Source organism: Saccopteryx bilineata, chromosome 1, assembly GCF_036850765.1.
Source record: "Saccopteryx bilineata isolate mSacBil1 chromosome 1, mSacBil1_pri_phased_curated, whole genome shotgun sequence".
Taxonomy (NCBI): Eukaryota; Metazoa; Chordata; class Mammalia; order Chiroptera; family Emballonuridae; genus Saccopteryx; species Saccopteryx bilineata.
The window spans coordinates 227032807-227059579 of NC_089490.1; the positions used below are offsets into that span (position 1 = coordinate 227032807).

The 26773-nt window shown below is 44.1% G+C and overlaps 1 protein-coding gene across 2 annotated transcripts; it reads left to right on the top strand.

The window, feature by feature from the left end:
- Nucleotides 1-5128: 5128 nt before the first annotated feature.
- On the top strand, nt 5129-26688 carry SDE2 (SDE2 telomere maintenance homolog). 2 transcript variants are annotated; one of them, XM_066237194.1, is made up of 7 exons: nt 5129-5299; nt 13268-13385; nt 16562-16673; nt 16986-17155; nt 17933-18047; nt 20003-20510; nt 23608-26688. In XM_066237194.1, exons 1-7 carry the CDS (start codon nt 5180-5182, stop codon nt 23824-23826), a joined length of 1362 nt encoding a protein of 453 aa, XP_066093291.1. In that variant the 5' UTR covers nt 5129-5179; the 3' UTR covers nt 23827-26688. The 2 variants fall into 2 exon arrangements, with proteins under 2 accessions (XP_066093291.1, XP_066093300.1); XM_066237203.1 differs by lacking the exon at nt 23608-26688 and adding an exon at nt 21453-22202.
- The last annotated feature ends 85 nt before the right edge of the window (nt 26689-26773 follow it).

Consider the following 26773-nt stretch of genomic DNA (forward strand, 5'->3'; position numbering starts at 1 on the left):
ATACACATGGGTTTTAAATTTTTAGTAAATATTTAAAGAAAAGCCCTCTGCTAACTTATAAAAAATGAGACTCCGTAATCATGTGAAGGGTGAGCCAATTCCTTATAGGAAATACATCATATATCTCTCTTTCTTCATACATATATAATAAATATAATATAATATACATGGTGGGGCAAAAGTAGGCTTACATTTGTTCATACAGTGCCTGACCAGCTGGTGGCACAGTGGATAGGGCATCGGACTAGGATGCAGAGGACCCAGATTTGAAACCTCGAGGTGGCTGGCTTGGCTTGACCACGGGCTCACCAGCTTGAGTGTGGGCTCACCAGCTTGAGTGTGGGCTCACCAGCCTGAGTGCGGGTTAGCTGGCTTGAGTGTGGGATTATAGACATGACCCTATGGTCGCTGGCTTGAAGCCCATGGTCACTGGCTTGAAGCCCACGGTTGCTGGCTTGAGCCCAAGGTCACTGGCTTGAGCAAGGGATCACTCGCTCTGCTGTAGCCACCCCTCAAGGCACATATGAGAAAGCAATTAATGAACAACTAAGGAGCTGCAAAGAAGAATTAATGCTTTTCAACTTTCTCCCTTCCTGTCTGTCTGTCCCTATCTGTCTCTCTCTGACTGTCTCTCTGTCAAAAAAAAAATAATAATACAATAATTAATAAGTACTAATACAAGAATAAACTGTTTCATGTACTTACAACTGTAAACCTACTTTTACTCCACCCTGTATATGTCATAATTGGCTGTTTCTCTGGAAAACCCTGGCTAATAGAGTGAACAGATTCTAATGCCAACTAATTACAGAAAGAAAAAACACAACAACCTCCAAAGACCTATCACTTCTCCAGCAGGAAAATCCTCTTTTGGAAATCTTGGCTATGCAGAATTCATAAAGGATCATGTATTTCTATTGACTAGAAAGAAATCAAATTTATTTTTTTTTGTGTGTGGCAGAGAGAGTGTGTCAGAGATAGGGACAGATAGGGACAGATAGACAGGAAGGGAGAGAGATGAGAAACATCAATTCTTCGTTGTGGTTCCTTAGTTGTTCATTGATTGATTTCTCGTATGTGCCTTGACCGAGGGGCTACAGCAGACCAAGTGACTCCTTGCTCGAGCCAGCGACCTTGGGCTCAAGCTGGTGAGCTTTGCTCAAATTAGATGAGCCCACGCTCAAGCTGGCGACCTCGGGGTCTCGAAACTGGATCCTCCACATCCCAGTCTGACGCTCTATCCACTGCGCCACTGCCTGGTCAGGCGAAATCAAATTTCAATGTTGAAAAAATTCCAGTGCTGAGATCCTAAATTTCTGGAAGATGGGTACTATGCTTGTTTTGCTTTCCAGTTCTAGTGAAGTGAATGTCAAGACAGCTGTGAAAAAATTTCAATGTAACAACATTATCTAGTGGTGATGTATGAATGATGATAACTGATAAACCTTTGGAAACTAATGTTGTTGTGATAACACGAAGAAGGTGGTATTTGGGGCCAATCAGAAGTGATAGAATTTCTTGATGTAAATCCACGCTGAATGAAGATCCTCTCTTCTTGCTCATATGACAAGGAGTGGTCGTCTATATTCAGCGTTGACTGTGGGTCCGGCTTTTATTTCCGCTCTGGACCTCCATTCCAGTCTTCTACCCTTTCAGGATTCTTTCCAGCATTAGTGCTAAATGTAAACCTCTTCTGTATCTCAACTTTACCTCATCCTTGACAAGCCTTTTTTTCTTTTGTCCAATAGAGGAAGGAGGGTGGAGCTGTGCCTTCACTGGCAGGCAAACTCCTTGGGTCTTTGCGCTAGGCTCCACCCCCCACACCATCCACCACCCAGTTGTGGACTGCACGGCTCTTACCCAGAAGCTGTTTTTCCATTCTAGGTGCCGACCTCATTGTTCCTGGAGCCAGAGCCATCTGTAAAATGACACTTGCCAATTTGGGAGTTTACAGCAGTTTTGTGTTGGTAGCACAGGAGAACTCAGCGTGTTTTGTTGTCTTTTGTCATAAAGACGACATTAACAACCTCCTTTCACCTCCTCTGAGCATTAACTTGGCTGAAAACACAGAAGTGCAACTTGCTTGTCACACATGGATATACTGTAGACTGAATTCGCTAGTTTAGAAGCTTCGCTGTCATTTATGGGAACTGCCAGCATGTGAGTTCTGCTTCCTGTTCTTGCAGACCAGCATGACATTTGGGTTCAATGGAGCCCCTGTCATGGGTTGCCACACAAACACTGGTGCTGTCATTTCCTGGCAGTGAACAATTACTCCACATTGCCTCAGGATGTTCTCACAGGGTCCTTCTTGTGGCAGCTAAAGCAGTCCTCAAAGAGCAAATACACAGCTGAGTTCATCTCTTGGAGAACATGGGCAAGAACAAAGCCAGTGTGGTTTATTGGAAATAAACCTAGGAGCATATAGCTACACTATTTTGATAATACAGGAACTTACCCCTTCTCGCTCCCCACTTAGTTGTCACACCGTGAGTGTGTTTTCCTGTCTGTTCCCTATCTCATACTATGAGGTGGGGGAGGCAGCAGCAGTTGTCTCGACCTTTCCATAATCACTGACCAGCCAGGCCACATAACACCGTCTACTGGACACCACCATAAACTCTCAGCCATCCAGCTAATCAGCTGTCTTTCTAGATTTTTTCCCACTGATGTGCACAGTGTTCTTGGCCACAGCCCTCATTTTCGGTACCTCAATTTCCTTGTTATTTATATGAATTTAATAATGACCAGTCCAGGCTGAATTCTGCATTCTTAGGAGAGAAAGTGTTATTATTAGTGCAAAATAAATTTCTTCAGATGTATGTTGGAAATACTTAGACCTTAGTAATTCATCAAATATCTAACTAATATATTTTTTAAATTTTTATTTATTGATTTTAGCAAGAGAGGAAGAGAGAAATCTGTTTCTGTATGTGCCCTGACTTGAGATAGAACCGCTTCAGGACGATGCTCTAACCCAGTGGTCCCTAACCTTTTTTGGGCCACGACCGGTTTAATGTCAGAAAATATTTTCACAGACCGGCCTTTAGGGTGGGACGGATAAATGTATCACGTGACCGAGACAAGCGTCAAGAGTGAGTCTTAGATGGATGTAACAGAGGGAATCTGATCATTTAAAAAAAATAAAACCCAGCCCTGGCCGGTTGGCTCAGCGGTAGAGCGTCAGCCTAGCGTGCGGAGGACCCGGGTTCGATTCCCGGCCAGGGCACACAGGAGAAGCGCCCATTTGCTTCTCCACCCCTCCGCCGCGCTTTCCTCTCTGTCTCTCTCTTCCCCTCCCGCAGCCGGGGCTCCATTGGAGCAAAGATGGCCCGGGCGCTGGGCATGGCTCTGTGGCCTCTGCCTCAGGCGCTAGAGTGGCTCTGGTCGCAACAAGGTGAGGCCCAGGATGGGCAGAGCATCGCCCCCTGGGGGGCAGAGCTTCGCCACTGGTGGGTGTGCCGGGTGGATCCCGGTCGGGGGTATGCGGGAGTCTGTCTGACTGTCTCTCCCTGTTTCCAGCTTCAGAAAAATGAAAAATGAAAAAAAAAAATAAAACATCGTTCAGACTTAAATATAAATAAGACGGAAATAATGTAAGTTATTTATTCTTTCTCTGTGGACCGTTACCAAAAGGCCCACAGACCGGTACTGGTCTGCAGCCCGTGGATTGGGGACCACTGCTCTAACCAACTGAGCTATCTAGCCAGGGATCTGATATTTATTTAATGTCTGTTTTGTGTACATCATGGTTCTATGTGCTCATTGTGAAGGTTTAGCAACAGAATATATAAATTACTCAGTAAATTTGTGTATTTGAAAAGTTAATAACAACTGTTCATATTTTAAATGACAAATGCCCATTCAATATTTGGGATTTTTTTTTTTTTTAATAATAGGAATTTAAATGCACCAAAGAGATAAAAAGTGAACGACTTCATTCACATTTCAGGTTTTGGAAGGAGTAGATACGATGTTAGTAATAAACAATGAGGCCTTTTCTCTCCCATTTTCCCTCCTGAAATAAAGACAACAGAACCTGTAACTTTACAGGTCTCTGAATTCTATTTCTGTGTATACTGCCACAATTAAATGATTTCTGAATTTTTTTGTAGCTTTCCCTTTGGCAATGATCTTTGTTTCCTTTTGCCAAGTATCTTAACAGCAGAGATTTCGTTTCTGTGGGCCAACACATTTGCGTTCAGTAGGCCTAGATACCTCCTAATAACCTAATCTATCTTCGCACTGGTGGTTTTTAAATTGTTCAGGATTTTAGAAACACCATAGACTCACCATATTAAATATTAAGAGACTCCAGATTGCCAGAGCTGGAAAGTTATGCCATGTAAATCTGCACGAGTGTGTTTCCATGGTGCCGAATAAAAGCTATGGCCCGGTTTCGATAGACAGCATTACTGTAAGCGTCACTCCTGCCACTGCCGCTCACAAGGGCCCACTTGCTGGGAAATACTTTGAAAACAGAGCTGAAGTGGCGATAACGCAGGACACGAACAGGCGGAAATATGAATAAACGGAGCGTGTCTCGCAGAAAGCGAGAGGGTGGCAGTTTCTGGAAAGGAAGAGAATTTGTGGTACACCGGGAGGTAAAGCCACCGGGTACCGTTGTTTAGAGACCTCCTGAGGGCGCTTCCCTCGCCCCTCGGGCTGGGGGAGCTTCCCGGCCCTGAGGAAGCGCCCCCCCAAACCGTTTCCGGGACTGCAGCCTCTCCCCTCGCGCCCCCAGGGAGCCGTGCCTTCTCAGGCCACGATTCCCCGCGACCCAAAAATAACTGGACAGATGTAAGGAAGAGGGCCAAAGCCTGCGGCACAGGGCGGTGCTAGGTTACTGCCTTATCTCTTACAGCCAGAAAGCTGGAAACGTAACCCAGCGGGAGCCTTTTATAGAGGATCCCTGGAGCCCCGCCCTAGCAACTTCCCCTAGCAACGCCTCGCCCTGGTGCTCCGAGGTCTTATCGGCCTACGCCAGGCTCTTCCTGTTCCCCTCCCGCTGCCAGCTCTGCGCCGCAGCCGGGATCACGTGACATGCCCCAGGGGAAGGGAGGAGCGAGAGGGAGGCCTTTGGGGCGGGGCGTCGAGCGACTCGATAAACGTCATCAAGAGACGCCGGGCCAGTTGTGGCGCTTAGGCACAAGGGATCTCAGTTTCCGTACTAGGTGAAATGGCGGAGACAGCGGCCCTGATGTGGATTCGGGGCCCCGGCGTCGGGTACAGGCTGGTGAGGGTTGCCTCGGTCTCCTGCTCTGTTCGAGACTTGATTCACAGCCACTGCCAAGATCAGGTGAGGCTCACGGGCTCCGGAAGGAAGAAGAAAGAGGGGTATAGGATCGGGTGCAGAGAGGGTCTTGTCTGGGGTGTGTCTGTTCTTTGGGGTTTTCGGGGTTTTGAGGGTGAGGGTTCCTCAGTTAAAAAAAGTATTTATTGCTTTTTGAGAGCGAGGAAAGGAGAGAGAGACAGACAGAAATGTCGATCTGTTCGTGTATGTGCCCTGACCGGGGATCGAACCCGCAACCGTTGCATATAGAGACCACACTCTAATCAACTGAGCTATCGGGTCAGGCAATTCCTCAGTTTTAAGGCGCTTCAGACGGATGCTGAGACCTTCCTTAAGTTTTGTTTTGTTGTGGTGGTGGTCTCCCAACCCACAGAAGGGGATAGAACTCCTCTCACAGACACCCAGTCCAGCCCCCCAGTGGCTAACAGAAAAGCACTTGAGTATTCTGTTTCTCACTTGTAAACTAAGTAGCTGGACCAATGGACATTTTATTTTATTTTATTTTATTTTATTTTATTTTATTTTATTTATTCATTTTTAGAGAGGAGAGAGACAGAGGAGAGAGAGACACAGAGAGAGAAGGGGGGAGAAGCTGGAAGCATCAACTCCCATATGTGCCTTGACCAGGCAAGCCCAGGGTTTCGAACCGGTGACCTCAGTAGTTCCAGGTCGACGCTTTATCCACTGCGCCACCACAGGTCAGGCTGGACTTTTTTTTTAAAAAAATTCATTTTAGAGAGGAGAGGGAGAGACAGAAAAAGAGAAAGAGGAGAGAGAGATGGGGGGAGGAGCTGGAAGCATCAACTCCCATATGTGCCTTGACCAGGCAAGCCCAGGGTTTTGAACCGGCGACCTCAGCATTTCTAGGTCAACGCTTTATCCATTGCGCCACTACAGGTCAGGCCTGGACCAACGAACTTTTAAAGTTCATTTCCTTATATTTCGTTACATTCATTCTGTGATTATGTTAAGTGCATTTTGTTCACTTACCAAACATTCCAGTTAGCTCCAACCTAGAGAAGAAATCTATCACATCCAAACCCAGGATGGTTGGGGAGGGAAACGGATTAATCTAGTCACTCACTGGTTGGGACTGCCGAACACTCACTCCTGTTGAGGACATGGATTCTTAATTTTTTTTATTTATTCATTTTTTTTTTAAGAGGAGAGAGAGACAGAGAGAGAGAGAAGGGGGGAGGAGCTGGAAGCATCAACTCCCATATGTGCCTTGACCAGGCAAGCCCAGGGTTTCGAACCGGCGACCTCAGCATTTCCAGGTCGACACTTTATCCACTGCGCCACCACAGGTCAAGGACATGGATTCTTAGGGCCTGTCATTTAGATGTTTGCGGGAAACATTTGATGGTCTCGTTTGTCCATGCATATTTTTGAAAAACTATTAAGGACTTTAAAGTTACACCTGTGGTTTCCTTAATTTCCAAGGAAGCAAGCTTTTTACCAACTAAGATATTAAACCTGTTTAGTTGTCTAAAGAATTGGGTGGTCTCCTTGAATCTAAAATTTAATGTTGGCACTTGATTTTTCTTTATAACCACAACTCATCCTTGCTTCCTTAAGCTGTTTCCTCTGCTTGTTATTTATAAACTTAACACGTGTTAACACCACAGTCCAAACCAAATCTTTGCTTGGATGGGTTCCATGACAAAGCAATGTGTGTTTGCAAATAACGTGGTTTTTTGGCTTCCCCATTTTTCTTTCTACACTGCAGTCCAGTCTAAAAGCTGTCAGAACTGTTTTACACTCTGAATGGGGAAATATTCTTTAAAATAATTGGATTTTAATATCTCTGAAAATAATTTTTACCTTTGGATACAGTTTTCAAACTTAAAATTGTCTCCAAGGTGAGACCAGGAAAAAATAGGATCTTAATTATGAGGGGTATGGGGAAAAAATAATTTTTTTATTAAATGAGGAATATAAATGAATAAACTCAACTAGGTACTTAAGAAACATAACCCTAACAAAAATGAGCATGAAACTTAGAAAAGAGCCTGACCTGCGGTGGCACAGTGGGTAAAGGCATTGACCTGGAACACTGAGGTCGTGGGTTTGAAACCCTGGGCTTCCCTGGTCAAGGCACATATGGGAGTTGATGCTTTCTGCTCCTCCCTCCCTTCTCTCTCTGTCTCTCTCTCTCTCTGTCTCTCTCTCTCTCTCTCTCTCTCTCTCCTCTCTCTAAAATGAATAAATAAAATCTAAAAAATAAAAATTAAAAAAAAACTTAGAAAAGAGCATTGGCTTAGCTACTAAAACAAATAAAAATAGCTCAAGTTTACACCTATGATATTTAAAACAAAACTTCTGACACATGGTAAAGTTAGTGATAGTGCTCATACAGAAAGTAAAAACGTGTCCTACCATTCATCCGGCTGGTGTAATAGCCTCAGATAAAGCCAGCTGCAAAGTCAATAGGCAACAGTTTTTCTCCCAAGGATATGGGGGCTGTGGTGAAATGTCACAGTGACTCCCTTGGAAGACTACTGCTTTCTTCTTCACTGAGAGACCTTGATCTTGAAAATCACAGACTGTGAAACTTTGTTTGAGATTATATTGGTAAGAATGAAGCATCCCACCCTTGCCTGAGAGTCGAAGTCACTTTGATGTACAGCATCATGCTTGACTTTCAGCCCAGGTGCAGGAGCTTCAGCTGAGGGGTTTCTGAACACAGCATTCCACATTTATCTTAATTTTGTAGTTTTCAAGCAAATGGGAGCCTGGATCTGCTTCACAGCCTTGGCCTGATGCTGCTGCTTTTACAACAGTCCTAGTTTGTTTCAAGCCTCTCAAAACACTTTGATTTAAATTTCACCTAAACTCCACCCTTGCCCAAATCTTAAAGTATCTCTATCTTTTTTTGTTGGTGGTGACACACTTTGTGATTCCTTTGGTGTTCAGGCCCCCCTCATTGCAATGAGTCAATAAATTTGACTTTGTTAGACTACTGGTTATCTCTGGTGGCCTTAGGCTAATTGAGCTAAGACACACTTAGTGCTTGAAGCCTTTATAATACACAGGTGGTTAAAACAGTTAACTTGATTCTAAATTTTCTTGGTTCTTTTTTATGAGTGAGTGTTAATTGAAAATCTTAAGTAGAAAATGCAATTTTGTTGCTTAGTTGTCTTCTTCAGTAAGCAGTTCTGATTGGAAATGAACCACGATCTCTTCCTGCCTTCGTTTTAATATCTTTTGAAGTTATTTAGAATTTGGTAAATAGCATACCCATTAGGCATATAAAATATTAAAATAACCTAAAGTAGCTTTTAAGTTATAAACATTAAACAGGAGGTATATTATGTATCTTATTTAATCTTTATAGTAACTTTTTTTTTTTTACTTAATTTTTAGAGAGGATAGAGAATGAGAGAGAGAGAGAGAGAGAGAAGGAGGAGGGAGGAGCAGGAAGCATCAACTCCCATATGTGCCTTGACCAGGCAAGCCCAGGGTTTTGAACCAGCAACCTCAGCATTCCAGGTGGACGCTTTATCCACTGTGCCACCACAGGTCAGGCTATAGTAACTCTTTAAAGTAGATAATATATATTTTACAGACAGAAATATAGTCCTTCATGTTAATTACTTCATTGAGTATATTTGGCCTGAGCTTCCTTGCTCCGCCCTCCTGCTATCATATTTGCCTGGGAAAACTCCAGTCACCTTAGATCCACCTATTCTGTCAGGTATCTGTCATAAGGAATCAAATCACACAAATCAGTCACATTATGAGTTCACAAACACCAACTGTAATGCTCCTTGGCAATTCTACCGTATTTACGTAATCCAGAGTGGGCCTCCACTGGGTTGTAGGATGGTTCAGAATATTGATCTGCGTAGCCCTCAGGCATCTGAACAGAATCTCGGGATGTGCAGAACCTCAAATGATCTTCAGTAGCTTTGCTCATTTTCTCCACTCTTACCCACATACTGTTTATGCATATTCTGGCTAGGGTTGGGCAGCACTATGTAGTTCATCACTGTTCACTCTGCTAGTTCTTTTTTTATATCTTCTCTCTTTAAACCTCCAATACTTCTTCCATCCCCAGGTGCATACTTTGGATTCACTGAGAAAATTCAACCAGTAAGGAGAGAATTTCCTCATCCTCACACCAATGCCTCTACTTATTACCTGCTATCTATATACATTGTGTCTGTAAAGTCATGGTGCACTTTTGACCAGTCACAGGAAAGCAACAAAAGACAGTAGAAATATGCAATCTGCACCAAATAAAAGGAAAACTCTCCCAGTTTCATACCTATTCAGTCCAGTTCGATGTGGGCTCACACACAGATTTTTTAGGGCTCCTTAGGTAGCTATCCCGTATAGCCTCTACAGACACATCACTGACTGATGGCCTACCAGAACGGGGTTTCTCCACCAAACTGCTGGTTTCCTTCAACTGCTTATCTCACCGAGTAATGTGATTCCTATGTGGTGGAGCTTCGTTATAAATACGCCGATATTCACGTTGCACTTTGGTCACAGATTCGAATTTAGCAAGCCACAGAACACACTGAACTTTTCTCTGTACCATCCACTTCTTGACTGGCATGGCCGTGGGCTGCTCCGCTGTATACACAGTGTTACATCATCATCTGCACATGCGCACATGCTGCCACATCATCCTACAGAAACTGGGAGGGTTTTCCTTTTATTTGGTGCAGATTTCTCATTTCTATCATCTTTTGTTGCTTTCCTGTGACCGGTCAAAAGTGCACCATGACTTTATGGACATACTGTATTTAGTTTTCTATTCCTATAGATAAACTGGCATTAGTTTACAAATTATTTGTAATTATCTTCCATTTTGTACAGTAACCCCTCCCCTCTCACCTACTAAAGGACTTATTTTAGCATTACTTTCTCTCTCTCCCTGGCATTTTCTCGTGTTTTCTGTTTTGACTGGATTCTTTTTATTTTTTTTAACTTATTGATTATAGAGAGAGAGGAAATGAAAGAGAGAGAGAAACATTGATGTTTTTCCATTTATTGATGGTTTTCCACTTACTGGTTGATTCTTGTATATGCCCTGACCAGAGATTGAACCTGCAACCTTGGTATATTGGGTTGATGCTTTGACTGAGCTATCCAGCCAGAGCTTCACTGGATTATTTCTACAAGCATGCAGACATGAGCTCACATCCCTTTCAGCTATCACCTCATTTTCTCTAGTTTTCTTTGTACAAAATATCCTTGAACACAAAAACTTCTTTAGAACCCATTCTAGTTGGGCTTTTGGTACCATCACTGCAGCATAACAAGTGTATGAATGACCATTACGATCCTCAATGTATTTTTTCTCTATTGCCATATCCAGTGATCGGTTTCCAGTTTTCATCTGGCTTTGCCTATTAGCTTCCATGTGCCCAGTCGACCATTCCCTCTGTGATGAGCTTTACTCACTTGTTCAGACATCACTCTCTGTTCTGTTCCATCTCATTGGCCTCTCCTATCTGGTCCTTTTGGTGTTTCCTCCTCACCTCCCTCTGAACCTTGGTGTGGCCCTAGCTTAGTCTTCTGATCTTTTTTCTGTCTCTCCCCATCCCGCCTCCATTCCCCATCCATGTGATTTCATTCATTCTCATGGCTTTAAGTACCATCACTATGCTGACAACTTTCAAATGTAAATCTGTAGCCCAGACCTCTTCCCCAGACTCCAGACTTGTGTATCCACTGGGTTACTTGATATCTCTACTTAGCTGTTAGACATCTCAAATGAACATATCCAAAATGAGACTAATTTTCTCCCCAAAACTTTCTTCTCTCTATTAAGAAATGGCAACTCTATTTTCCCATTAGTCAAACCAAGTTTTTGGCATCGTGGCTAATTCCTCTGTTGATCTCACTTCCCTTGTCCAGAGCACTAGCAAATCCTGATGCCTCTACCTTCAGCATGTCCTTCAGCTTATACTTCTAATCACCTGTCACTGTCACCCTGGTATGGATAGCCTTCATTTCTTACCTGGATTATTTACAGTAGTTTCTCACTGATCTGTTTCTCTAGTCTTAATTTTAATTGAACAGCTAGAGTGATCCTTTTAAGAGCATGACCCAGATCTCAGTTTGTTGAAAACTGTACAATAGTTTTATTCAGAGCAACATCCAAAGTCTGTCTGGTTTCCAAGGCCCCGCTGCTCCCTTTGCGCACTTCCTCCCAGCGCTACCAGCCAAATTGCTCATCTCCGGACATTGGAAGCTTATTCCAGCTGGAGAACTTCGCCTGTGCGCTTGCCCGTCTGGAATGATGGTTCTCACTTTCTTCAGTTTTCTGCTTCTGTGCCACTTCCTGGAGGTTTACTTTGACTAACTGTACACATAAACTAGAGTAATTACCCCCACACCCATCCTTATCGTATGCTCTTTACTCTCCTTATCATCATTTGACAAATAATTTGTTTGTTATCTGCCCCATTAGAATGTAAGCTCCATGAGGCTGGATTTGTGTTCACTATATTAAAAAATTTTTTTAAATTGATTTTTGAAAGAGGGGAAGGGACAGAGACAATCATTGATTTGTTGTTCCACTTATTTATGCATTCATTGGTTGACTCTCATACATGCCCTGACTGGGGACCAAACTCACAACCCTGGCATGTTAGGATGATGCTCTAGTCTAACCAACTGAGCTATGTGGTCAGGGCAATGTTCACTATATTATTTGCTGTAGTATTCCAACACCTGAAAAGTACCTGGCAAATGGTACACACTTAATCTTTGTGGAATGAATGAATGGTTCCCATTGAAATAGCTTTGTGATGTGGTTTGGAATGAATGTTCATAGTTTCCACCTCAGGGAGAGACCAGTAATGCACTTGTCCTTTTTATTGGTGTTGAGGTCTCTTCACCCTTAATATTGTAAATGTAATCGTGTACTTCCTAAGTTCCATGTAGCTTTGGAGATTACTCCTCTACTGTCTTAATTTTACAGCATCAGAAACTTGTTCAGAAAGACTTACAATTTTTATCATTTCTTTTCATCACTTGGTCTGAGATTTTTTTGTGTGTATGTATTTTTATGAAGTGAGAAGCAAGGAGGCAGAGAGACAGACTCCCGCATGTGCCTGACCAGGATCCACTGGGCATGCCCATCAGGGTGTAATGCTCAGCCCCTCTGGGGCGTCGCTCTGTTTTAGCCGGAGCCATTCTAGCACCTGAGGTGGAGGCCATAGAGACATTTTCAGCGCCGGAGCCAGCTTTGCTACAATGGAGTCTTGGTCGCGTAGGGGAAGAGAGAGATAAGAGAGATAGAGAGAAAGGAGAGGGGGAAGGGTAGAGAAGCAGATGGGACGCTTCTCTGGTGTGCCCTAGCTGGGAATTGAACCTGGGACTTCCACATGCTGGCTGATGCTTTACCACTGAGCCAACTGGCCAGGGCTGGCCTGAGAATTTCTGAAGTACACAGAATGAGTTTGAGGGTACTGGGGCTTCTGCAGTGATTGGCTGTAACTCGGGGATGCTAGCAGGAGAGACAAATGCCAATTAAAGCTCGTGTTTGTGTCGGTGTATTAAAACCCTGTCTACTTTGTTCTCCTCTTAACTTTTACCTACACTTCAAGATGTTTATTGTCACTTTTAAACTTGGGGGCCACTCTTGATTTTATGTGTTTGAAAAAGTCAGAGGAAATAGGACCTCCAGAGTCACTGGGTCTGTGCCTTGTGTAGCCTTCTGCCTTGACTCTGGCTTCCTGCTAGAGAAAGAGAAAGAAGCAGTCTTAATTTTCACCCAGAAGATGAAAAGTTCCTCTGTGTATCATGACTAGGAATCAAAACAATTGTACTCAGAATACATCATACAAAATGACCGGTTTTAGCAGTTTTCACTTTCAGTTAAATATTAATTGAACACACACTACCGGCTCGTCACTGGAGTAATAAAAAGATAGTAAGCCAGAAGCGTTCCTGCAAAGTACTTGTATTGTCCCAAAAACAGCATTTTTAAAACACCCAATTTGTTTCTAGGATGTTCTGGTGGATTGCTTCTTTGTGAAGTGCAATGGATCACTCATTAGCACCAGTGACACAGTGCAGCATGGAGCTGTGTATAGTTTGGAACCCAGACTTCGTGGTGGAAAAGGAGGTAGGACGGGAATGTCGGCTGCTTGCTTAGCTGTAACACATTTGCTGTCTTAAGACAGACATATTCAGTTAAAAACTCCTTGGTCTGCAGGATGCCAACCTTTTGTTTTATGAAATCCTTGGTTTACCATATTCCCCATGTATAAGACGCACCTTTCCTGAAAAAATTGAGGTCTAAAAACTGGGTGCGTCTTATAAAGTGGTTGTAGATTATTTTACTTGGATTTCTGGCTTTTTAGCATTTGTTTTTGTGCTGTTGTTGAAGAAAGTGATTCATCATCAGACACAGATAAGGACAAGCTAATGGATGGGAGTTTTGACAGTGATGAGGATTTGTATGAATTTTATGATGAATAAAACTTGAGTTCAATAACTTTACGTAATACATTTTTTTTTCAAATTTCAAGCCCCAAAATTAAGGTGCGTCTTAGACATGGGAGCGTCTTACACGGGAATACGGTACTTCCTTGGTGTTGAGTATCTTCTCTTGTAGGATGTAGTTCCCACCTTCTCTAGCTGGGTGGCTCTTGGGCAGTCTAGGCTCTAAAGCAGTGTTAGTTAGCCTGGTCCCTACCGCCCACTAGTGGGCACTCCAGCTTTCATGGTGGGGGGTAGGGGAGCAACCAAAGTATAAATAAAAAGATAGATTTATCTATAGTAAGTTGTTTTATAAAGATTTATTCTGCCAAACTTAGCAAAAATCCGACATAAAGTACTTGGTAAGTAACGATTGTTATATGCTTTAATTTGCTATTACTCTGCTTTATAAATTTTATAAAGTAAAGTTACTTCCCTACTTTATTTATTTATTTATTTTTATTTTTTGCATTTTTCCGAAGCTGGAAACAGGGAGGCAGTCAGACAGACTCCCGCATGCGCCCGACCGGGATCCACCCGGCATGCCCACCAGGGGGCGATGCTCTGCCCATCTTGGGGCGTCGCTCTGCCTCAATCAGAGCCATTCTAGCGCCTGAGGCAGAGGCCACAGAGCCATCCTCAGTGCCCGGGCCATCTTTGCTCCAGTGGAGCCTCGGCTGCGGGAGGGGAAGAGAGAGACAGAGAGGAAGGAGAGGGGGAGGGGTGGAGAAGCAGATGGGCGCTTCTCCTGTGTGCCCTGGCCGGGAATCGAACCCGGGACTCCTGCACACCAGGCCAACGCTCTACCACTGAGCCAACTGGCCAGGGGCTTACTTCCCTACTTTATAGATCACCATTACTGTGGAACCAGTGGGCGGTTAGAAAATGTTACTACTGCCCTGGCTGGTTGGCTCAGTGGTAGAGCGTCGGCCTGGTGTGCAGGAGTCCCGGGTTCGATTCCCGGCCAGGGCACACAGGAGAAGCGCCCATCTGCTTCTCCACCCCTCCCCCTCTCCTTCCTCTCTGTCTCTCTCTTCTCCTCCCGCAGCCGAGGCTCCACTGGAGCAAAGATGGCCCGGGCGCTGAGGATGGCTTTGTGGCCTCTGCCTCAGGTGCTAGAATGGCTCTGATTGAGGCAGAGCGACGCCCCAAGATGGGCAGAGCATCGCCCCCTGGTGGGCATGCCGGGTGGATCCCGGTCGGGCGCATGCGGGAGTCTGTCTGACTGCCTCCCCGTTTCCAGCTTCTGAAAAATGCAAAAAAAAAAAAAGAAAAGAAAAGAAAAGAAAATGTTACTACTAACAGAGATACAAAAGTGGGCAGTAGATATAAAAAGGTTGACTACCCCTGCTCTATAGCTTTGAGGAAGATTAGATGAAAAGAGCTGGTCATTATACTGTCCAATTTGCCAAAGAAAGCATGTGAAAATAGTAAAATTTCCTGCTTTTATCAAGATTTGGTCTCATTGTATTTTCAAGGGAGGCCTAAAGTTACATTATGAAATACAATTGTTTACATGTTAGGGTAGATTAAGGTCCTGGTTATATTAACACATCTAAGAAAAGAGAAGAAAGTTTATCATATTGGCCAGTAGCTGCTTAAAAATGCCTTTCCTTTTAAACTCACTATAAAAATCTCACCATATACTTTTTATAGTTCTTAGTCTGAGAATCCTGTGTTCTCTGGCACCGAGTAAAAGCCTCTAAAATATCTCAGTGGTGCTGTTTAAACTATTTCAAAAATATAAGAGGAAGCAGGAAAGGCATGAGGTTGAATTAAGTTTATCAGTACTTTTAAAGATTTTTATTTATTGATTTTAGAGAGAGGAGAGAGAGAGAGAGAAAGGGGATGGGGGAGGAGTGAGAAGCATCAGCTCATAGTAATTGCTTCTCATATGTGCCTTGACCAGGCAAGCGCAGGGTTTTGAACCTGTGACCTCAGCATTCCAGGTTGGTACTTTATTCACTTCGCTACCACAGATTAGGCAAGTTTATCAATACTTTTACCTTTTGCTTTTTGGGTTTGAATCTTGATGTCATTTCCTTTATTTAAAAAAAGAGGCCTGACCTGTGGTGGTGCAGTGGATCAAGCGTCAACCTGGAACACTGAGGTTGCCAGTTCAAAACCCCAGACTTGCCCAGTCAAGGCACATATGGGAGTTGATGATTCCTGCTCCTCCTTCTCTTCTCTCTATTTCTCTCTCTGTCTCTCTTCTCTAAAATGAATAAATAAATAAAAATAATTAAAAATGAAGGAAAATAGAGATCACTTTTAATCTCGTGATGCATTACTGTTTTCACGAGTTTGGCATTTATCTATCCTTAAACACAGTTTTTTTGTTTTTATGATTTGCCAAGTGTTTTCCTGTAAGATATTATTATTATTATTAATTTTAATGGGGTAACATTGATAAATCAGGGTACATATGTTCAGAGAAAACATCTCCAGGTTATTCTGACATTTGATTATGTTGCATACCCATCACCCAAAGTCAGATTGTCTTCTGTCACCTTCTGTCTGGTTTTCTTTGTGCCTCCCCCCCCCATAACCACCACCCTCTTGTCCATGTCTCTGAGTCTCATTTTTATGTCCCACCTATGTATGGAATCATATAGTTCTTAGTTGTATCTGTTTTACTTATTTCACTCAGTATAATGTTATCAAGGTCCATCCATGTTATTGTAAATGATCCGATGTCATAATTTCTTATGGCTGAGTAGTATTCCATAGTATATATGTACCAAAGCTTTTTAATCCACTCGTCCTTTGACGGACACTTGAACACAGTTTAACCTGCTTTCTCCAAATGTATTTGCTCAGGCTTTGGGTCTATGCTCCGAGCACTTGGTGCTCAGATTGAGAAGACAACCAATCGAGAAGCTTGTCGGGATCTCAGTGGAAGGAGGCTACGAGATGTCAATCATGAAAAAGCGTAAGATGCCATTTGTTTTTATTTTTTTAAAGCAAGAAATATACTTTCACGTCAGTGGCGATTTTACACATGCCATGCATATCAGAAATGTAAACTTGGAATATTTGTACTCGTTTTTGTTAACAGGTTTTACCTTTCCCATACTTGAATAATTATCTTTGAGTCTTAGTCGAGACCATTACGGTTTGTAAGTGTAAGCGTGGCCCACCTTTCCAAGGGAATAGCACAGCATGAGCAGGAGTGCATTCATTTGTTGGGTGTGGATATATACATACTGTAGCCATTCCTTACGCCTCTCTCTCCTGTCCCCAGAATGGCTGAGTGGGTCAAACAGCAAGCTGAGCGAGAAGCCAAGAAGGAGCAGAGGCGCCTGGAGCGGCTGCAGCGGAAGCTGGCCGAGCCCCGGCACTGCTTCACCAACCCCGACTACCAGCGGCAGTGCCATGAGATGGCCGAGCGCCTGGAGGACTCCGTCCTCAAAGGTGAGAGGGAGGACTCTGCGGTGTGGCCTGCGGGCACTGCAGAAGCCAGCTGCTCCAGACTATGTGACTATGCGCGCAAAGAGCACCTCTCCAGTTGTTTGGGGTCGCACACCTGAGAATCTGATGAAAACTGGAACCTCAATATTGAGCACAAAAAAAGACCACATACCCACAGAGTATCTAGAGTATCTGATACACTTGATGCCTATATTCCATGGGGCTCTCAGTCCTAGTTAAGAACACTTATGTGTTTTTTGGGTGTAAGTTAAGTCCTTAGGAGATGCCAAGGTCTGAACATACTTGCTTCCAGTTTTATGGTCAGTCTTTTTTAACGGCTTTTAATAAGAATAATTATCATTAACTTTTATTAGAATCCAGAGCATTATGCTAGGGCTGTTGTGGGTACAATGGAATAAGAAGAAATCTTTCCATCAAAAAGGTTATGATGCAGCAAGGGAAAGACAAATGCATGCAAATAATGAGCACAGGACTGAATCATTATGGTCGAGGAGGCTTAGCTTTGAACCTGTTAAGCTTCCAAGTTTACAAAGTGGACATTGCCGCTTTAAAATTCTGGTTCCAGAGCCAGACTGCTTAACAATTTCAAAGCTATAAATTTGAGATTAATCTCATTTTAACCATATTAAAATTTGATATTCTAAGAAATGTAAATCGAGCTTTAGATTGCAGCTCTTTTTGCAATCCAGATCACTTACAATTTCTTTAATTAAAGTGCGTGCCGACAGCAGACACTGAGTTGTTAACATTTCTGCCTAGGTATGCAGGCCGCCTCCTGCAAGGCGGTGTCCGCAGAAATGGCAGAGCCAGGGAAGCGGCCCCACAAATCAGAAACAGATGGAGGGCCCAGTGCTGCGAAAAGGAAATGCTTTTGGTAAGTATTTAATTTTCATTCCAAATTGATCTTTGAGGACTGACATGGTACATTTCCTTCCTTTCTGTTTGGCATAAACACACTTGAATTAGCTGATGGGAGCTCAGAAATTTTCCTGAGTGCTTCAGTCTTGAGAATTTGTTTGTCACATTGTACACACCAGTAATGGTTTCTGCTCCGAGGGCCATTAGTAGAATCTCAAAGACAACACTTCTTCTTATAGTGAAAGATCACAAAAATTGCTTTATACACTGTACTTGAATTAATGTTTGGTGTTGAAAGAGTTAACGTTCAACATTCCCAGGTGGGGATACCAGCACTGTGGAGAGGCAGGTGGTTCTGTTTTTTCTGTTTTTTTTCACACTCATAATTGAGGTCTTTGGTCACTTTGCCAGACCTCTCTTCTCCACTTTTGCACTTGTAGGTCAAAAGCACAACGGTCCTTTTTCTTACTGATAACTCTCCCGCCCTTGCTTTTTGGTCCTCTGGTTACCAGCTCGGTTCCCTTGAGCCACATTCTAGATAAGTTTAAATGGATCTTGCTTCCATGTAGGCCTCTCCTTGCGGTAGAAAGATAATTATTAACCAAAGGTCACATAACTGAATCCAGCATAGAATTTTGTGTGTTATTTCTGAAATAGGAATTAAATATTTCTGAGAGAAAAGGTATTGTGTTTTTTCTTTAAACAGGTTTATTGAGGTATAATTTACATACAGTAAAATTAACTTTTTTTTTAGTGGGGGGGATACAGACAGGGACAGACAGATAGGAAGGGAGAGAGATGAGAAGCATCAATTCTTCATGTGGCACCTTAGTTCATTAATTGCTTTGTCAGATGTGCCTTGATGGGAGGGGGGACTCCAGCAGAGTGAGTGACCCCTTGCTCAAGCCGATGACCTTGGGTTCAAGCCAGTGACCATGGGATCATGTCTGGGATCCTGCGCTCAAGCTGGCGACCTTAGGGTTTCGAACCTGGGTCCTTAGCATCCCAGGCCGACTCTCTTTCCACTGTGCCACCACTTGATTAACCTTTTTGATTAAACAGACCTAACAGTTTTTAAAAATACAGTCACGTAGGCCCTGGCCGGTTGGCTCAGCGGTAGAGCGTTGGCCTGGTGTGCGGGGGACCCGGGTTCGATTCCCGGCCAGGGCACATAGGAGAAGCGCCCATTTGCTTCTCCACCCCCCCCCTTCCTCCTTGTCTCTCTCTTCCCCTCCCGCAGCAAGGCTCCATTGGAGCAGAAATAGCCCGGGTGCTGGGGATGGCTCCTTGGCCTCTGCCCCAGGCGCTAGAGTGGCTCTGGTCGTGGCAGAGCGACGCCCCAGAGGGGCAGAGCATCGCCTCCTGGTGGGCAGAGCTTTGCCCCTGGTGGGCGTGCCGGGTGGATCCCGGTCGGGCGCATGCGGGAGTCTGTCTGACTGTCTCTCCCCGTTTCCAGCTTCAGGAAAAAAAAAAAAAAAATACAGTCACGTAACCACCACCAAAGATAGAGATTATTTCCATCACCCTAAAAATTTTCCATGTGTCTCTTAACGGTCAATTTCCTTTCCCTGCCCCCACCCCTGACAACCACTGCTGAGCCCCACCCAAGGCACGTATGAAAAGCAATGAACAACTAAAGTGATGCAACTACGAGTTGATGCTTCTCATCTTTCTCCCTTTCTGTGTTTTTCTCCTGCATGCTAAAAAAATAAAAATAAATCAGTTTAAAAAAATTAAGTCAGTTTTGTTTTATGAGATTCACAGCTTTAAAAAAAATCCTGTTGGATCTTTGGGCTGGTTAGTTCCAGTCGTACTGAATTTTCTTCCTTCTGTTTATACCTCAGAATATCTTTTTCTGAAATTTACCTACTCTTAATCTCCAGCTGGCAGATACTTTGTTCAGACAGGGTCTGATCCCTTTTGTGAGTGGAAGCTGTCATTGGTGTCACCATCTTTCTGCTGTTTCTCCAGGTTGGGCATGGAAGGCCTGGAGACTGCGGATGTGTCGGGCTCTGGAAGCTCAGATGATGACAGTGAGGAGGAAGCACCTACTACTTCAGGAATGAGCTTTCCTGTGCCAAAACATGGCAGTGATGGGGTCGAGATGGCAGACGAAATGCCCAGGAGTTCTCAGAGGGCAGGGGTATTGAGTACAGACTGTGGCTCGCTGGAGAGCCTTCAGGGCCCTGTGACGGACTCGGGGCATGGGATTTCGGAAGACTTTTGCGCTGCGCTGGCAGAGACGCCTACCGGGGACTGTGCAGAGAGGACGCGGGCTGCAGACACAGAGGACACCCAGAAGAAGTGGGAGGCAGGCAGTGACGGACCCACAGGAAAGGAAGCAGCCGGGGCTGGACTGAACGAGGAGAGAGAGGCACAGGAACTGGCTAGCGGGGAGCAGGCTGCCACGGTAGCGCCTGGGGAAGCTAGGGAGAGCATGCTGGGCGCCAGACTGGAGGCCAGCCAGGCGGGAGGCACAGTAAGTAATTTGAGGGGGGGTCACTGGCTAAAGCCCAGTCCATTTCCTCTCTACAGTAAGTTATTAACATGAAAGTGTGCTTTTCCCCATCAGCCGCTCAGTGGATCAGAAGTGAAGGATGGACAGGCAGCCAGGCAAGCAGACAGATGATGATTAGGCTTGCCTTGTTCCCCTAAAAATCATTATTATTATTACCTTTTTTTTAATCTCCGGAATTTTTTATTTTTGCCACTAGGTGGCATCCTTTCATTGATTCTAAGATACACACACACACACACACACACACTCCCCTCCGCTCCCCCCCCCCCCTCCCCCGTAAAGTCATGGTGCACTTTTGACCGGTCACAGGAAAGCAACAAAAGACGATAGAAATGTGATAGAAATCTGCACCAAATAAAAGGAAAACCCTCCCAGTTTCTGTATGATGATGTGGCAGCATGTGCGCATGCGCAGATGATGACGTAACACCGTGTATACAGTGGAGCAGCCCACGGCCATGCAAGTCGAGATGTGGATGGTACAGAGGAAAGTTCAGTGTCTTCTGTGGCTCGCTAAATTCGAATCCGTGACCAAAGTGCAACGTGTATATCGGCACGTTTATAACGAAGCTCCACCACATAGGAATAACATTACTCTGTGGGATAAGCAGTTGAAGGAAACCAGCAGTTAAGTGGAGAAACCCATTCTGATAGGCCATCAGTCAGTGACGAGTCTGTAGAGGCTATACGGGATAGCTACCTAAGGAGCCCTAAAAAATCTGTGTGTGAGCCCACGTCGAACTGGACTGAATAGGTATGAAACTGGGAGAGTTTTCCTTTTATTTGGTGCAGATTTCACATTAATGTCTTCTTTTGTTGCTTTCCTGTGACTGGTCAAAAGTGCACCATGACTTTACGGACACACTGTATATATATATTTTAATGTTTATTTTATTGATTTTAGGGAGAGAGGAAAGGAGAGAGATCTGCTCCTGTATGTACCTGATCGGGGATTGAATTGACAACCTCTGTGCTTCAGCACGATGCTCTAGCCAACCCAGCTATCCGGTCAGGGCTAGGATGTATGTTTTTCACTTTTTAATGAATCAAGGAAAATAGAATCAAGCCTGGTTTAGCTTTCAGCCCTTTAGTTAAAGAACTGTGGACAGTTTGCTCTTGCTCTTACTGTTGTAGTCGTAGCTCTCATATTCGAACAGTCAGGTGTGATTGGGCCACCAGTAGTGGAGCCATGCAAGGTTTTCTCCAGAAATCTAACAAAGTGGTTTAAAAAAATTAACTAGAGCCTGACCGAGTGGTGGCGCAGTGGATGGAGCGTCGGATTGGGATGCAGAGGGCCCAGGTTCGAGACCCCGGGGTTGCCAGCTTGAGCGCAGGCTCATCTAGTTTGAGCAAAGCTCACCAGCTTGGACCCAAGGTTGCTGGCTTGAGCAGGGGATTACTCGGTCTGCTGTAGCTCCACGGTCAAGGCACATAGGAGAAAGCAATCAATGAACAACTTAGGTATCACAATGAAAAACTGATGATTGATGCTTCTCACCTCTCTCCGTTCCTGTCTGTCTGTCCCTATTTATCCCTCTCTCTGACTCTCTCTCTGTCTCTGTTAAAAAAAAAATTAACTAGAACGATAGAGTCTGTCCCTAGCTCCCTTTAATGTTTAATAAAGTAACTTACTATGGAGAGAGTTACTGCTCTTTGAAAACTCTTAGACAGGAACATTTCCACTCTTTGCAGGGTGTCCATCCTTAGGAGTATGTCTTTCTTTTTTTTTTTTTTTTTAAGATTTTATTCATTTTAGAGAGAGGAGAAAGAGAGAGCGAGAGAAAGGGAGGGAGGAGCAGGAAGCGTCAACTCCCATATGTGCCTTGACCAGGCAAGCCCAGGGCTTCATACTGGTGACCTCAGCGTTCCAGATTGACACTTTATCCACTGCGCCTCCACAGGCCAGGCCAGAAGTATAGTATTAGTTTTGTCTCCCAGTCTATAGAGGTGCTTGGTGGGTAGAACAGATGCAAGTCTGTTGAGTAGCATTGAAATTTGTTGAGTTCTGTAAGTGGGGACTTTGACTATCAGTCTTAGAGTAGAAAGTGTTAAGAGTGTGGGATTATAGATTCACAGGCCTGGGAACCTCATTCAAATTAAACTTGACTGGGAACTGTTTTTTTTTGTGGCTATAATGTGGGGGTAGGTTGAGTATGTTTTGCTGTTTTAATTTTCATTGGAAAAATTAGAAAAGAATGTTATGTAACCATTTGTGTAATATTAAGAATCTGTTTAGGAAACCTTGTTACTCTTTTTTTTTTTTTTTTTTTTTTTGTATTTTTCTGAAGCTAGAAACGGAGAGAGACAGTCAGACAGACTCCCGCATGCGCCTGACCGGGATCCATCCAGCATGCCCACCAGGGGCAATGCTCTGCCCCTCCGGGGCGTTGCTCTGACGTGACCAGAGCCACTCCAGCCAAGGAGCCATCCCCAGCGCCCGGGCCATCCTTGCTCCAATGGAGTCCCGGCTGCGGGAAGGGAAGAGAGAGACAGAGAGGAAGGGGGGAGTGGAGAAGCAAATGGGCGCTTCTCCTATGTGCCTTGGCCAGGAATCGAACCCGGGTCCCTCGCACGCCAGGCAGATGCTCTACCTCTGAGCCAACCGGCCAGGGCAACCTTGTTACTCTTATGAATACTTGTTTCTAAATATGTAGGTGAAAAATTAATGGTTTTTACATGTATTGAGAATGCATGTGGGAAAACATTTAGATATTTATTAAAATGCAATAGCAAGAGAAGGCAGAGTAGCCCTGGCCAGATAGCTGGGTGGGTTAGGGCATCACCCCAAAGCGCAGAAGTTGCAAGCTTGATCCCCAGTCAGGGCACATACAGGAACAGATCGGTGTTCCTGTCTCTCTCTTTCTCACTCCCACTTCCTCTCTCCTTGCTCAAATCAATTAAAAAAATAAGAAAGATAAGGCAAAGTAGCTGAAAATTCCTTGAGAAATAGAACGTAATTGCCAGTTAAAATCTTACTAAGTAAGCCATATTAAGGTAGATGGTATTTTAGGTTTGATGAAAGTTGCCTGTTTTACATATTTTCTTTTTTCTCCCCTCAGGCTGTGGGTCAGGAATTTCTAGATTTACTGGCATTCAGCTCTGTTGCCGAAATGGAGATGCTGGGTCTGGAGAAGCTCAAGTGTGAACTCACGGCCCTGGGGCTGAAGTGCGGGGGCACCCTCCAGGAGCGGGCAGCCAGGCTGTTCTCAGTCAGGGGCCTGGCCCGGGAACAGATCGACCCTGCTCTGTTTGCCAAACCTAAAGGGAAGAAGAGATGAATTCTGTCTGAGCTGATTTCTAGCTGCTTTCTAGTCTAGCACTTATATCCTGCATAACGTCGACCCCTGGCCATTATTTTTGTTGATATTAAAGCTAACTTTTTTTTAATAACCCAATTCTAACTATCCTCTTTTCCATGATTACATTTATAGAATTAATGTGTGAAACCATCTGGATCTGATGTTTTTGTGGGAAGATTTTTTACTAACAATGTAATAAATATAAAGCTATTCAGATTTTTTTGTTTCATCTTGTGTCATTTAGGTTAAGTTACATTTTCAAGGGATTTATCTGTTTGGCCCAGGTTGTCATGTTTGTGGGCATCTGTAGAGGCTGCAGTGGTAACTTCATTTTTATTTGTTTTTTAATTTTAACTTTTTATTGATTTTAGAGAGAAAGAGAGAGAGAAACATCGATTTGTTGTTCCGCTTATTCTTGCATTCATTGGTTGATTCTTGTATGTGCCTTGACCAGGGGTCGAACCTGCAACCTTGGTGCATCGGGACAGTGCTCTCACCAACTGTGCTACCTGGCCAGGGCTTCCATCGGAGTTTTAAATGGTGTTTCTGAAAGGGAGAAAGTGATTGCCATGGTTCCCTTCACGGTATTAGCAGGGTTCTCTGTTTATGTAGAAGTATGGTTATCACACAGGAAACAGCTAGTCAGTGAAGGTCTTGGGCAAAGCTGGACAGTAAGTAGTTGTGGGGTTTTTTTTTGACAGAGACAGAGAGAGGGACAGATGGGGACAGACAGGAACAGAGAAAGATGAGAAACATCAATTCTTCGTTGCAGCTCCTTAGTTCAGTGATTGCTTTTTCATATGTGCCTTGACTGGAGGGCTGCAGCCGAGCCAGTGACTCTTTGCTCAGGCCAGTGACCTTGGGCTCAAGCCAGCAACCCCTTGCGCAAGCTGGCAATTTGGGGTTTCGAACTGGGGTCCTCCACATCCCAGTCTGATGCTCTATCTGTTCCAGTTGGGGCAGATGGCAGCTGGCAAGAGTGAAATATGTACATATGCTCAGCATTTGGCTTAACCTTCCCGAGAATGGTATGGACTTTGTGTTTGATCTTAGATGTCTGTGGGAAAGGCTAAAGTTTCAAAAAGACAAGTGTATTTTTTCCTTTATTATCTTTGGGTAATATTTTGGACACTTGCCTTGTTTGATGATGTTGGAAATAACTGTATGGAGACATTGCTGTTTCTTTTATTTTTTACTGTATCAGAACTCCCTTTTTTGTTGTCTCAAGTTTTTATTTGGGCCCCAGTATCATTCTGCAACATGGTTTGGCCAACCCTTTCATTGTTTTTATTTTATTTTTTTATTTTTATTTTTATTTTTGTATTTTTCTGAAGCTGGAAACGGGGAAAGACAGTCAGACAGACTCCCGCATGCGCCCGACTGGGATCCACCCGGCACGCCCACCAGGGGCCACGCTCTGCCCACCAGGGGGCGATGCTCTGCCCCTCCGGGGCATTGCTCTGTTGCGACCAGAGCCGCTCTAGCGCCTGGGGCAGAGGCCAAGGAGCCATCCCCAGCGCCCGGACCATCTTTGCTCCAATGGAGCCTCGGCTGTGGGAGGGGAAGAGAGAGACAGAGAGGAAGGGGGGGGGGTGGAGAAGCAAATGGGCGCTTCTCCTGTGTGCCCTGGCCGAGAATCGAACCCGGGTCCCCCGCACGCCAGGCCGACGCTCTACCACTGAGCCAACCGGCCAGGGCCTCATTGTTTTTATTTTTTGTCTTCTGCTGGTATTCTTAGAGTAATTTCTTTCTTTTTTAAGAAGAATAAATGCCTGACCTGTGGCTGCACAGTGGATCAAGCATTGACCTGGAATGCTGAGCTCGCCAGTTTGAAAACCTGGGCTTGCCGGGTCAAGGGCACATACAGGAAGCAGTTAGAGGGTCCTTGGGTTATGACAGTCTCAACATAGGACATTGCGAGTTTATGATGCTCACTCCCATAAAAACTTTTAAAAATTGAATGTTTCGGCTTATACCATTAGCGTCATACTTGTGGATTACGGGGGTGAACTAGTTTGGTTGCAAACGGTGGGAGAATATGCAGTGACACGGCATAGGAGTTGAGGGGTTGGTGTCTTCCAGTACGCTTACCTACGCTATTTTGGACTGTGAAAAGTGCAAGTGTTCTGTTTGTGTTCCTTTGTTTGGCAGCTTTTTGGCACTTATGGCTTCTATATTTATGCCCTTTTTTTTTTTTCCTGTGGCTTAGTTGTGTTTTTATTATGATACAACTGTGATTGGATAGTTAAGTTACTTAGGCTAGGGTGTGTTTTGACTTACACCAAAATTTGGGTTACGTCACTGTAGTAGGACCCCGCCGTATACTACGAGTTGATGCTTCCTGCTCCTTTCTCTCCTTTCTCTCTCTCACCCCTCCCCCCTAAAATTAATAAATAAAATCTTAAGGTGTACATGGGCCCTGGCTGGGTAGCTTAGTTGGTTAGAGTGTTGTCCTGATACACCAAGGTTATGAGTTCAATTCCCAGTTCAGACACATTACAAGAATCAATCAATGAATGTAAAAATAATAAGTGGAACAACAAATTGATGTTTCTTCCTCTCAAATCAATGGGTAAGTTTTTTTAAATTTAAAGAGCGCATGGGTGGTGCACTTTCTGAAACCTCATATCTTGCAATGTCTGTGGCCTTTGCATATGCAACAAATAGTTTGTCTTTTCCTCAAACAATAGGTATTTGCTATTATTTTCTGGCACATAGTATTGTGGAACAAAAGCTTTTTGCCTGTTTTGAGTTTCTTTATTGGATATAATGTGAGTTTTTCTCCTTATATACTTACTATGTATTTTATCTTTCACATTAAAATAATGTCACCAGGTTATATCTAGGTGTGCTCTCTTCCTTAATATTTCTTAGTGTTGGGTCACCCTTTTGAAGTCAGAAGACTAGCCTGTTATATTAGGCCATT